At 41.7% G+C, this 14,454-nt stretch overlaps 1 protein-coding gene across 2 annotated transcripts in view; it reads left to right on the top strand.

Annotated features, from left to right (window-relative positions):
- The first annotated feature begins 105 nt into the window (after nt 1–105).
- Nucleotides 106–14,454, top strand: part of FBXL13 (F-box and leucine rich repeat protein 13) — a 287,440-nt gene continuing 273,091 nt past the window's right edge. For both annotated transcript variants that reach the window (XM_045193852.3, XM_024558073.4), the window contains exon 1: nt 106–451. In XM_045193852.3, the coding sequence (XP_045049787.2) occupies nt 377–451 (75 nt within the window). In that variant the 5' untranslated portion in view covers nt 106–376. The remainder of the gene's footprint in view (nt 452–14,454) is intronic.

Genomic DNA, 14,454 nt, shown 5'->3' with positions numbered 1-14,454 from the left:
AACGGCCCTGCGAAAACAGTAAAACCGCCCACTGCTGGCGCCACACTTGCCAGCGGCTCCCGTAGGTGGGGAGAGGGGCTGGTAGAGAAGATCCAGGTTCCGTGAAGAACTGCCACATTGCGTGACCCGAAGGGGACAAAAGAGGACTCCCACCGCCCGGGGGAGGGCTTCCCAGGACTTCCTCCCAGGCCTGTGCCCCCAAACTCGGACCCCGGCCAGCCTCTCTCCCCGCGGCCCCCAGCGTGCGGGCGGACTGTCGCACGCCCCGCGGTTGCCGGGGCAACGCCGAGACGCGCCAGCCCAGCTCTTTGCTGGCTTCTGCTGTCCTGGGCGCGGAGAGCCCGCCGAGAGCACACAAGGTGTGGGGCTTCTCGGCATGGCCTCGCTACGCGGGGCCAGCCCCAGGCTGAGAAATTACTTCAGGCAGAACTACATTCCTCAGGTCTGCGAGGTACTGCAGCCACTTGGCGGCGGAGTTAGAAGAGGGGGGAATGGAAGGGATTTCCTGGAGGAGGGGCTACGGTTTGCCTGGTAGAGGGCGTGGAGGCCGAAAGAGCAAAGTGGGACAGGATGAAGTCAGGTAGGCAGTCTGGACTGTAGGTAGAGATCCAGGAGAACACAGAGGTAACGGTGGCTGAAAGAGGGGGGTGGGTGACGTCTCCCTGGGAGAAAGAGCACAGGGCCCCAGGACAGAAACCCCAAACTCCAACTTTGCGGGTTTAGATTAGAGGAGTCAGAGGACAGGATCAGGTGTGAGAAAGAAGTGCCCTAGAGACAGGGAGATCAGGAGAGTGTGGCTTTACGAAGACAGTGGAAAATAGTGTCGTTTAAGATAAGGACCTGAAGGGATGTAGTGGATTTGGCCCCAGGGGAGCCCTGGGTTTCAGTGGAGCGATGAAGGCAGAAGATAGATTGAGGTTAGCTAAGCAGAGAGAGGACAAAGACACCTTGAGAGGGAAGGTAGCCAGCCCTTTGTGAAGGGAAGGACCCCACACCCAAGATTTCCTTCAGCCGGAGGAAGGACTGTCCCCACCTCCCTATATTAAGGAGAGAGGACAGGATGGGGGTGGGCAGGCTTTGTAGGTTTGCGGGTAGCAAGCCAAGAAAGTTCTGGTGACTTCTATTTTTTTTTTCAAATATTTGGTGAGATATTTGCCAAGAATGTGTATGTTTGGGTGAGGATGGAGGGAGCAGATGTTAAATAATGGGGAAAATGGGACAGAAGTGTAGGGAAGGAAAGAGGAGAGAGGCAGGCAGAGTTGAGAGCTCAGCTAGGGTAGAAACTCTCTCCTATGCAGTTAGGAGGACAGTCCCCCTCCTTTTTGGATGGTAATTTACAAGTATTTGCATCTACCTTTTGACCAAGCATTTCCACTTCTAAGGATCCACTTTGGAGATATGCCTGCATATGTGATCAGAAGGATGTACAAGGATATTCATTATAACATTATTACATAGTGAAAATAGTAATGTAAATGTGAATACAGGAACAGGATGTTATATATTTAGAATTAACTATATCTGTAGCTTTTGAGAAGAAAAGCTCTCCAAGACATATTAAATTAAAAAAAAAAAAAGTTGCCCAACAACGTGTCTAATGCAATCTAGCTACCTATGTGATTTCCCATGTGTATGTATAGGTGTATGTATATATGTGTGCTTATATGTATACCTGTATCTGTATTTAAGACAATACATGTATAGAGCACACACCAAACAATTTACAGCAAATGTTTTGGGGGATGGTTTTAGAGGAAAACTCTAATTTTGTACTCTATATACAGATGTATTTTAATTTTTTGTGAGCCATTTCATTTATGTTTTACCTTTATATAATTAAAGTGCTTCCCAGATAAGGTAAAGTTAAAGGAGTTCATTATTACAAAGCCCTTATTATATGAAATGTTAAAGGGACTTATCTAAGAAATAGAAGAAGATCAAAAACTACGAACAGTAAAATGACAACAAACTCACAACTATGAACACCTGGACCTAAAAAACAAAAACAAAAGCTAAGCAAACAACTAGAACAGGAACAGAATGAGAGAAATGGTGATCACATGGAGGGTTTTCAGTAGGGAGGTGGAGGGGAGAGTGGGGTGGGGAAGGTCCAGGGAAAAGAAGCATAATTGGTAGGCATAAAATAGACAGGGAGAGGTTAAGAAGGGTATGGGAAACAGAGAAGTCAAAGACCTTGTATGTATAACCCATGGACATGAACCAAGGGAGGGGATGCTGGTGGGAGGAGGGGTGCAGGGTGGAGTGGGGATGGGACAACTGTAATAGCATAATCAATAATCAATACTTAGAAAAAGAAAATATGTACAGTACATGGTACTCATATTCCCAGTTGTGTAATTTTTCTGAAGTAGCACTCAGTAAGCCACATGTAGGTACAGAAATGCAAGTGGACTTCATCCAGGATTGGAGTTTGCCAGGCATATAGAATGGAAGGGCAATGGTGAGGGCACTACATTTTTGAGAGTGCCTGAGTGATGGGCCAAGGACACTAAGGACTGGGCGGGGAATGAGAATAAGACATGATACCGATATATGGGTAGAAAGTGGAGGTTGCTAAGGGGTGAGTGAAGAGGGATAGAGGTAGTAGTTGAGTGAGGGAGCTGGAAAAATAGGAGATAGGGGCCAGAAAGTGGAATATTTGTATTTAAGATTCAGGATAGAGCCATTTTGAATGATGACAGTCCAGGTTGGCCATGGAGCAGGTAGCAGAAGTGAACCTGAGTTGAGGGTCAGGGTACATTAGGGAAGTGATAGCCTCTCTTTGCTTTGCTCTCCACTTGCTATAACACTACAAAGCTGTAAGAGGCATCCTTGGTTCTTCTCTGATCGTGAGCACTTCCTCACCAGCCTACTGTATTGCTCTGCCCCCAGAGAAAGGAGGCCCACAGAAGCGCTCCCCATTGCTTAAGGTGATATTCACTTAAGGAGTCCTTCATTCACATCTGCTACCACATTGCCAGCCAGTGCAAGAAAGCAGTCTTCTGGGCTCCTTAACCTGGTTACCTGCTTCCCCCAAGCGCCTACCAGAATGAATGCCTTTGTGCCTCATGTCTCTGTATATTTGTCCATCTAACCCAAGTTGCCAGGCCTCACACTCTTCTAAAATCCATCTTTTGCAAGTTGTGGAATACTTAATCTTCCATCACAGATTTCCCTGTGTGTTCCCTGTGTTTCCCTTCTAAACTTCATATACCTGTCTTAAAGAAAACCTGGTGGTTTACTTAGAATATTATTTACCCGCAAACCTCTTGAATAGTGGCTAATTAAAAAAAAATCCTGCTTAATTTGCTGGGCTTACTCAATCTGTTGATTAATTTTTCGTCAGTTTGAGAAAATTCTTGGTCATTTTCAACTGTTTCTTTTACCCAATTCCTTCTTCTTCTGGGACTCCAATAACAAATATGTTCCATTTTTTTTTTTCACGTTGTCCTACATGTCTCTTTTGCTTTGTTCTTTTTCCTTTCTTTTTTCCTTCTTTGTCCAAGTTTGGATATTTTTTATTGAATGTCTTCAAGCTAACTGAATCTCTTTTATGCTGTGTCCTGTCTACTGTTAAATACATCAAATGAGTTCTTAATTTCAGACAGTATGTTTTTCAGTTTTAAAATGTCCATTTGATTCTTTTTCATACTCTATACATTCCAATTAAAATTCTGCATCTTTTCATCCATTTTGTCTATCATTTTCTGTTTTCTCTAACGTGAATTCTTTTTTTTCTCACATAGAAAGGTTTTTATTTTAAATACGTGAGCTGGCATGCAAATAAATAACAGAAATTCCAAGGTGCCAAAATATAAAGTGAAGGCTAAAAATCAGAGTGGCAAATTGACATTGAGGCTATCATAGGCTTGGGGACAATTGACATTGAGGCTATCATACGCTTGGGGACATTTGCCAATCCTAGTGATCAAGAGGTTTTTACAGTTTTACAGATTTTAACAACTATGTGGGGACAAATAACCAAAGACCTAGACCTACCCATGGTGGGAAAGGACTGTATTCTCAGTGACAAGTTTTGCTAGCAAATAATTCACCCCCTGGCAAAGAGACAAGAGTAAGGAATCTCTTGGACTTGGTTTTGGATCTGAAAAGGAAACAACATTTCCCTGAGAATTCATAACCACAGAATTATTCTCACATGCATTTGGGATCTAAACTGTGCTACCTACATGGTCCAGAAAACACCAAGACAAAAAAATTAGTGGAGTGATGCCAGGTTGGTAGCACTTCAGATGCCTAAAAGAAGGAAGTATCAATTTTCTCTAGAGGTACCCACCTTCAACCCCAGCCTCCGGAATCTATAGAAAACACTTCAGTAAACGTTAACTCACTACTCAAAAGCAAAAAACTCATGAATAAATAAGCCACCATTAATGGAAATAAGCAAAAACCATAAACAGCAGAATTAGACCCCAAGAACTTCATAACAGAATTGTTGAATTCAGATTACAGAACTATGTATTATTTATTTATTTATATTAATTGTTCAATCACAGTTGTCTGCATTTTCTCCCCACCCCTCCAACCTACCCCAGCCAAACCTACCTCCCTCCCCCGCCTCCACCCTCCCCCTTGGTTTTGTCCTTGTGTCCTTTATAGTAGCTCCTGTAGACCCCTCTCCCCACTACCCCCCCCCCCTCCCGTCTGGCTATTGTTAGATTGTTCTTAACTTCAACGTCTCTGGTTATATTTTGTTTGCTTTCTACTTTTGTTGATTATGTTCCAGTTAAAGGTGAGATCATATAGTATTTGTCCCTCACTGCCTGGCTTATTTCACTTAGCATAATGCTCTCCAGTTCCATCCATGCTATTGCAAAGGGTATAAGCTCCTTCTTTCTCTCTGCTGCGTAGAATTCCATTGTGTAAATATACCATAGTTTTTGGATCCACTCGTTTGCTGATGGGCACTTAGGTTGCTTTGAGTACTTGGCTATTGTAAATTGTGCTGCTATGAACATTGGGGTGCACAGGTTCTTTTGGATTGGTGTTTCAGGGTTCCTAGGGTAAAAATCCCAGCAGTGGAATTGCTGGGTCAAAAGGCAGTTCCATTTTTAGTTTTCTGAGGAAATTCCATACTGTTTTCCACAGTGGCTGACCCGGTCTACATTCCCACCAACACTGCACTAGGATTCCCTTTTCTCTGCATCCTCTCCAACATTTGTGTGTTGATTTGTTTATGTTGGCCAGTCTGACCCGTGTGAGATGGTACCTCATTGTGGTTTGAATTTGCATCTTTCTGATGGCTAGTGATGCTGAGCATCTTTTCATATGTCTCTGAGACCTCTGTATGTCCTCCTTGGAGAATTGTCTGTTCAAGTCCTTTGCCCACTTTTTAATTGGGTTGTTTGTCTTACTGGAGTGGAGTTCTGTGAGTTCTTTATATATTTTGGAGATCAGACCCTTGTCTGAGGTATCATTGGCAAATATGTTTTCCCATACTGTTGTTTCTCTTTTCTTTTTAATGCTGTTTTCTTTAGCCATGCAGAAGCTTTTTGTTTTGATGAGGTCCCATTTGTTTATTCTTTCCTTTATGTCCCTTGCTTTAGGGGACATATCAGTGAAGATGTTGCTGCGTGGAATGTCTGAGATTTTCCTGCCAATGTTTTACTCTAGGACTTTTATGGTGTTACGACTTATATTTAAGTCTTTTATCCACATTGAATTTATTTTTGTGTATGGTGTAAGTTGGTGATCGAGTTTCATTCTTTTGCACACAGCTGTCCAGATCTCCCAACACCATTTGTTGAAGAGGCTGTTTTTGCTCCATTTTATGCTCCTGCCTCCTTTGTCAAATATTAATTGACTGTAAGGACTTGGGTTTATTTCTGGACTCTCTGTTCTGTTCCATTGGTCTATGTGCCTGCTTTAATGCCAGTACCAGGCTGTTTTCATGACAGTGGCCTTGTAATACAGTTTGATATCAGGTATTGTGATCCCTCCTGCTTTGTTCTTCTTTCTCAAAATCCCTGCAGCTATTCGGGGTCGTTTATGCTTCCATATAAATTTCTGAAATGTTTGTTCTATATCTGTGAAATATGTCATGGGTACTTTAATAGGGATTGCATTGAATGTATAAGTCTCTTTGGGCAGTATGGCCATTTTGATGATGTTAATTCTTCCAATCCTTGAGCATGGTACATGATTCCATTTGTTTGTGTCTTCCTTAATTTCTTTCTTCAGTGTTGTGTAGTTTTCTGAGTATAGGTCTTTTACCTCCTTGGTTAGGTTTATTCCTAGGTACTTTATTTTTCTTGTTGCTATATCAAATGGGATTTTTTTCCCCTGATTTCTGTTTCTGCTGTTTCATTGTTGGTATACAGGAATGCCTTTGACTTCTGAGTATTGACTTTGTATCCAGCTGTTTTGCCAAATTCATTTATTAGGTCGAGTAGTGTTTCGGTGGAGTCTATAGGATTTTCCATGTACACTATCATGTCATCTGCAAACAGTGACAGTTTCATTTCCTCCTTTCCAATTTGGATGCCTTTTATTTCTTTTTCTGGTCTGATTGCTGTGGCTAGGACTTCCAATACTATGTTGAATGGGAGTGGTGAGAGAGGGCATCCTTGTCTTGTTCCTGATCTTAGTGGGAAAGCTCTAAGTTTTTGTCCATTGAGTGTGATGTTGGCTGTAGGTCTTTCATATATGGCCTTTATTATGTTGAGGAATGCTCCCTCTATTCCCACTTTGCTAAGTGTTTTTATCAGAAATGGGTTCTGTACCTTATCAAATGCTTTTTCCACATCTATCGATATGATCCTGTGGTTTTTGTCTTTGCTGTTGCTTATGTGATGTATTATGTTTATTGATTTGTGAATATTGTACCATCCTTGCATCTGTGGGATGAATCCCACTTCATCATAGTGTATGATCTTTTTAACATATTGCTGGGTGCGGTTTGTCAATATTTTGTTGAGGAGTTTAGAATCTATGTTCATCAGCAATATTGGCCTGAAGTTTTCTTTCTTTGTCATGTCTTTATCTGGTTTTGGGATTAGGTGATTTTGGCTTCATAAAATGAGTTTGAGAGTCTTCCATCTTTTTGAATTTTTTGAAGTAATCTGTGGAGGATGGGGGTTAGCTCTCCCTTAAATGCTCTGTAGAATTCTCCTATGAAACTGATCCCGGGCTTTTGTGTTGAAAGCTTTTTGATTACCATTTCAATTTCATCAGGTGTTATTGGTCTGTTCAGGCTTTCTGTTTCTTCTTCATTGAGTTTTGGAAGGTTATATTTTTCTAGAAATTTGTCCATTTCATCTAGGTTTTCACATTTCTTGGCATATAGTTCTTCATAGTAATTTCTTACAATTCTTTGTATTTCGGTATTATCAGTTGTAGTCTCTCCTCTTTCATTTCTGATTGTGTTTGTTTGGTTCCTCTCTTTTTTTCTTGATGAGCCTGCTTAAGGGCTTGTTGATTTTGTTTATCTTTTCAAAGAACCAGCTCCTGGATTCATTGATCCTTACAATTGTGCTTTTAGTCTCTATGTCATTTAATTCTGCTCTGATCTTGGTTATTTCCTTCCTTGTACTTGCTCTCGGCTGTCTTTGTTGTTGTTCCTCAAGTTCTTGTAGGTGTAGGGTTAGGTTGTTTATTTGAAATGTTTCTATTTTTTTTAGGTAGGCCTGTATTGCTATGAACTTCCCTCTCAGGTCTGCCTTTGCTGTGTCCCATAGGTTTTGGATTGTTGTGAGTTCATTTTCATTTGTTTCCAGAAACTTTTTGATTTCTTCCCTAATCTCATTCTTCACCCATTCATTGTTTAATAGCATGCTATTTAATCTCCATGTTCTTTTAGTGTTTTGGTTTTTTTCCCTGGAGATTTGTTTCTAGTTTCAGCCCCCTGTGGTCAGAGAAAATGCTTGCTATGATTTCAATTTTCTTGAACTTGTTGAGGCTTGTTTTGTGTCCTATCATGTGGTCTATCTTTGAAAATATTCCATGTGCATTTGAAAAGAATGTGTATTTTGCTTCTTTGGGATGAAAGACTCTATATATTTCAGCTAAGTCCATTTCATCTAGGGCATTGTTCAATGCCACAATATCTTTGTTGATATTTTATTTGGAAGACCTGTGCATCTTTGACAGTGTGGGGTTTAAATCCCCTACTATAATTGTGTTGCTGTCAAAATCTTTCTTGAAGTCCTCCAAGATTTTCTTTATGTTTTTGGGTGCTCCTATGTTGGGTACATATATATTTACAATGTTTATGTCTTCTTGGTGAATTCTTCCTTTGAGTATTAGGAAGTGACCTTCTGGGTTTCTCTTTATGGCCCTTTTCTTGAAGTCTATTTTGTCTGATATGAGTATTGCTACCCCTGCTTTTTTTTCCTGTCCATTTGCTTGGAAAATTTGTTTCCAGCCCTTCACTTTCAGTCTGTGTGGGTCTTTTGTCCTGATGTGGGTCTCTTGTAGGCAGCATATGTGTGGGTCATGCTTTGTTATCCATTCAGCTATTCTATGTATTTTGATTGGAGCATTTAATCCATTTACATTTAAGGTTATTATTGATAGGTACTTATTCACTGCAGATTTTTTGTCCCTGTGTTCCTCTCTCTCTCTTTTCCTTCCTTTCTTTACAGCAGCCCCTTTAGCATCTCTTGCAGAGCTGGTTTGGTGGAGGTATATACTTTTAGACTTCTTTTGTGTGGGAATCTCCTTATTTGGCCTTCTATCTTGATTGAGAGCCTTGCTGGGTAAAGTAGTCTTGGTTGCAGGCCTCTGGTTCTCATTACTTGGAATATTTTTTGCCATTGCCTTCTGACTTAGATTGTTTCCATTGAGAAGTCAGTTGCTAACCTAATTGTGGCTCCCTCATATGTTCCTTCCTGTCTGTCCTTTGCTGCCTTTAAGATTCTTTCTTTGTCTTGAAATTTTGCCATTTTAATTATGATGTGGCTTGCAGTAGGCCTCTTTGGGTTCCTCTTGATTGGGACTCTCTGTGTTTCCTGGATTTGTGTGACTTTTTCTCTCATCAAATTAGGGAAATTTTCCATCATTACTTTTTCAAACAGGTTTTCTATCCCTTGCTCTTCCTCTTCTCCTTCTGGTATCCCTATTATACGGATATTATTACGTTTCATGTTGTCCTGCATTTCCCTTAACCCCTCTTCATTCTTTCTGAGCCTCTTTTCCTTTTCTTGCTCATTCTGGGTGTTTTTTTTCTACCTTGTCCTCCAGTTTGCTGATCCTATCCTCTGCTTCATCGGGCCTGCTTTTGATTCCTTCTACTGTGTTCTTCAGTTCAGAAATTGTATTCTTCATTTCCTCTTGGCCCTTGTTGATAGTTTCTATTTCCTGTTTCATGTTGATATAGTTTTGTAGTTCATTGTAGTTTCCCTGTAGTTTTTTGTAATTCTGTGTGAGTTCATTAGGCTTCCATATAACCAATTCTTTGAACTCATTATCTGATAGTTGACTTGCCTCTTTTTCATTTAGCATTGTTTCTGAGACTTCCCCCTTTCCTTTCACTTGGGGATTGTTTCTTTGTCTTCCCATTATTTGTGAGACTCTTCCTGTTAGCCTCTGCTTCTTAAGTTGCTCTGTTCTGACCCCCTGGGTTTATGGTGAACTTCTGTGGTAGAATACCTGTGAGATTCAGTGGTACAGTCTTCTTGATTTCCCGATCTTACTGATCTTGGGCTGTGGTTTATGTTGGCTCTGTGTATGTCTTTGGTTTTTGGTTCTTTTTGGGTCTTTCTTTGGTGGGTCTTTTCCACCAGCTGGTTATCTGAGGGTCAGTCTGTCCCCCACCTCACGTTTTCTGTTGTGCAGGTGTGGGCAGGTTGTGTTGTAGCTGGTTCTTCCATGTGTACAAGGTTTTGAGGCTTTTCTCTTGCTCTTGTTCAGTTGTTTGTTCTTAGTAATTTCTTCACTATTTAGTTGTATTTTCAGATAGGTCCTGGGTTGACTTATTGTGACTTCTACTCCCTCATTCACCTTCTTGTGTTCTTATCTGTTGGTGGTTCCTTTGTTGCTGGGTTTCCTCTTCCAGGAGGTATCCTGGTGTTCCTGGCTTTTACCCACTCTTTTTTATGGTAGGCCTCCTCCGGGCTATGGGTGTGTGCTCGGGGGCCTTCCTTGATGTGCACTCTCCTCAGTGCCTGTGGTCTCAGTTCCCTCCTAGATGAGGTGCGGAGACTCCCAGCACGGTGCCTGTGGTCAGGCCCCCCCTGGGTGTGTACTCTCCCAGCACCCCCTGCCCTAACCCCTGCTTTGGATTTGGGCTCAATACCTCCCACACCTCCACAGGGGTGCCAGATGGGTGGGTGGCCAGGTGGAGAGGAGACTGGAGCTATTGCTTCAGGGGAATTCCCCAAAGTGCCCCTGAGGGTCTTTTTCTTTTTGGGAAAATCCTCCTGCTCAATCCTTTGGCTCCCTCCATACAAGGAAGGGCCTCTCCTCTTGCTCAGCCCACCTCTCCAGCTAGACTGGGACTGTCCAGCTCAGGACCCCACAAGACCCAACTCTCAACTCTCCCCACCCAGTGCCTGCGGTCTCTGTGTGTTTACCACTTCATCCTTATTCCCCTCCCTGTGACTTCAAGCAACCAGGTCTCTCTCGGTGCTGCTCAAGCCTTGTTTGGCAGAGGAGGGAGCCATTAGCTCGGCTCTCTCCCAGGAGTCCTGCGGCAGGCCCAGCGGGTGCGGGCCTGGGGCTGCAGTTGCCCTGGTCCCCAAACTGGTCCCAGGGATCTTTTTGTCCTGAAGCAACCCCCTTACTGTCTGTTTTTTCAGTGTCCTCTATACTTTGTGGCCTCTTATCTTCATAAACGCTGGGGTACTGTTGGCTGTTTGCTTTGTTCCTCAGTAGATCAGGTAGGTGTTTCACCCCTGTGCAGGGGGAAGTGGACTCTGTTCCCACCTATCTTGCTGCCATCTTTCTTCTCTAACATGTGAATTCTTGTTCTATTAAAATTATTGTTGTTAGTGTAACTCTGAATCAAATTCTTTATTATAATTTAATTGTTAGAATAGAATAAATGTTCTTTATTTAAATTACTGGTGTGATTTCTGTCTCCTGACTGGACCTTGACTGATACAGAAGGCTTAGCTGGAAAGGGAAACAAGGGAAATCTGTAAGGAGGTGGAAAATGACTGCGGTGTGGATGTATCCATTGTCAAAATTATACAGCTAAGATTTCTGCATTTGAATTCATGTAAATTTTACCTAAAAGAATATAATTAAGAACAGGTAGGAAACTGGATGGATATAAAAATAATATAAGAATCATTTATTGATGATAATTGTTGAAACTGGGTAATGGGTTCATTGTTTACCATATTTTTGGACTATAAGACGCACCAGATCATAAGACGCACCTAGGTTTTAGAGGAGGAAAATAGGGGAAAAAAACCCGCTCCACTGCTGCCCCCTCTCCCTGCAGTGAGCCAGGTAAGCTACATTCGGACTATAAGACACACCCCTCTCAAATTTTGGGGGGGGAATTGCATCTTATAGTCTGAAAAATATGGTACTTAATGTATGTTTGAAGGTTTTCCTAATAAAAAGTTAAAATAAAACAGTCATGTCTGGGTGTTTTTTCTCATCACGTATGTAGCTAGGGATGGGTGGAATGGCAGGTTTGATTTGGCTGTATAGTCATTGTCTATGTTTGCTTGCTGTATCAATTATCCATGGCTACATAATACAACTGCAAATTTTAGTGGCTTACAACAACAGGAATCATTTAGTTTGATCACCAATCTGAAATTCTGGCAAGGTCTTTCAGGGAGAGCTTGTCTCTGCCCCATGTGGTACCACCTGGGGTAGATCAACATGGGGTTCAAGATCCACTTTTAAGATGGTTCACTGGCATGCTTGGCAAGTTGGTATTGGGTGTTGGCTGGGAGTTCAGCTACAACTGTGAACCAGTAGGCTTGGTTCTTCCATATGGACCTCTCCATGGGCTGCTTGAACTTCCTCATAGTATGGTGGCTCAGTTCTAAGAGCAAGTGTCCCCAGAGAGAACTAAGTAGAAGTTATGTCACCATTTATAAGGTCAGTGGAAATAACATAAGATTATTTCCACTTAGATTCAAGAGGAGGGTACATAGACCCTGCTTCTTTTTTTTTTTTTTTAAGATTATTTATTTCTTTTTAGAGAGAGGGGAAGGGATGGAGAAAGGGAGAGAGAGAAACATGCATGTGTGAGAGAAGCATCGATTGGTTGGTTGTTGCATGCCCCCAACCAGGGGTCTGGTCTGCAACCAGGCATGACCAGGAATCGAACCAGTTACCTTTTGCTTTGTGGGATGATGCTCACCCCACTGAGCCACAGCAGTAAGGGCCAGACCCCACTTCTTGATGGTAGATGTAGCAAAGTCACATTGCAAAAGGAGCCTATGGAATGGAAGACACTGTCATAAGCATTCTGGAAAACACAATCTGACACACCTGGCTTGTTTCTATAAGGGGACAAATGTGGATTTATCTGAACAAATATGGATTGCAACAGTATCACTCAATGATTAGGCCTGAACCCTTCTACAAATATCTGCTTTTCTTCTTCCGTTTCTATCTTCCCCAGGACCAGATGTATAATGGACATTATCAAGTTCGCCTATGTAACACCTACTTCCCCCTTATCTCTTCCTAATATTTCTTATGTTTTACTTTTATAACCTACCTTTACTCCTGTTAGTCCATATGCTTCAGGGAAACTGACTGTGTATCTTTGGGGTTGGACTCTGATTAGCTTATGACAACCAGTGCATTGAGTTTCCAGGCCACAATGTTCATGACCGTGGCAGGTGGTGGTAAGGATTGTGGAAGAGGATGAGATGTGATCCAGACCAATTTAGGTCAGGTTGCTTGCTGTAATGTTGGGATAGAGATTTACCAACTCTGGATATTCATGGGGAAGTACGTATTGCTGGGAGCCATTGGGAATTATCTTGTGTCCACAAGGAGAGATGGTTTTAAGGTGAAGTGGATTCTGAGGAAGGCAGAGTGGGGAAATAGAAGGAAATCAGGTTTCTAGTGACATCAGCAAGTCACTGGGTTAAACCCACAATGAAGCTTGATTTAAAAAAATTTTTAGTTGTAGGAGCAAATAAATTCCATGTGGAGTTGAGATTTATTACTTGAAACCTAAAGCATGTGAAGCAACACAAGGGGATTATTTGTACTGTGAGATTGCTTCTTGGCTTACCAGTTACTAACTGTGTGACTTGGAGCAAGTTTCTAAATCTCTCTGGCTCAGATTTCTTGTAGTAAGATTCCAGATGGATGAGAGACAGGCCTTTATTTTCTACAATTAAAAGTGAGTAATTATGAGAGTTAAAAATGGGAAAAGAAAATCACAAAATATATCTTCAGGCAAATCAGTTTTAGGAAAGAATACATAAGGTGAGGATCTGGAAATGGATTCCTTTACCCTATTTACATTCACATGTCTGTTGGGAAGCCTTTGTGGGCTCCTAGACATTTGCACACCCAGCTTAAAGACTGCTGGTTTGTAGTTTTAATTCAAGTTAGTCAGGTAACTTATTTTTATGCCAAGATTAGGCTCTTAACAAACACCAGCCTTTTTTTCCAGGCCTGGGGTGGGGGATTGAGCAACAAGAGTGGACAACTAAGGAGGGTACATTAGATCATTCCCTTAGCAAATGTTTGCTGGGCACCTACCATGTGGTGCTAGTAGAAAATACCTCAGGGGCCACAACCACTTGCAGCTGTGACTCTGAAGCTATCTCTAGTCCAAACTTTTCTTCTGAGTTTTCTGTGCATTTATCCATTGATATCCTACAAACACATTAAAGAAATAAAAAGAAATAGGTGAAGTTAATTTTGATAATATATTTTGTTCAAACCAATCTGTCCAAATGTAATCATTTCAACATGGACTCAGTATAAAATCATAAGTCTTCAAAACTGGGTGTATTTTTTATGCTTATAAGCACATCTCATTTTGTACTAGGCACACTCGAAGTGCTCAATGGCCACATGTCACTAGTAGCTGCCATATCGGAGCCCTCATGAATGGGTTTGGTACCCTTTTACTGGACACCCCAAAGAGTTCCCTTGCCCCTACCATCATGTGAGGACATTGTGGGAAGATAGCCATCTATAAATGAAAACACACATTTTGATTCTACATTGTTATAGAAATCTACCCTAAGGAAAAAATGAAGATATGTGATAAGTGATAATATGCACAACATATTTTTAATAATGGGAACAAGTTAGACACAACCTAATGGCCAACAATTTAGAAATTATTAGAGACTTCTGGCCAAGATGAAGGCATAGGTAGATATGCTTTGTCTCCTCAGACAACCAACAGAAGGACAAATTTAAAAACAAAAATCAACCAGAACTACCAGAAAATTGAACTGTATGGAAGTCCGACAACCAAGGAGTTAAAGAGAGACATTCACCCAGACTGGTAGGAGGGGAGGAGACAGGCAGCCAGGGTGGAGAGGACACGTG

Source organism: Desmodus rotundus, chromosome 6, assembly GCF_022682495.2.
Source record: "Desmodus rotundus isolate HL8 chromosome 6, HLdesRot8A.1, whole genome shotgun sequence".
Taxonomy (NCBI): Eukaryota; Metazoa; Chordata; class Mammalia; order Chiroptera; family Phyllostomidae; genus Desmodus; species Desmodus rotundus.
Note: the sequence above shows the minus strand (reverse complement) of the source record. Positions and strands in the feature narration are given on the sequence as shown.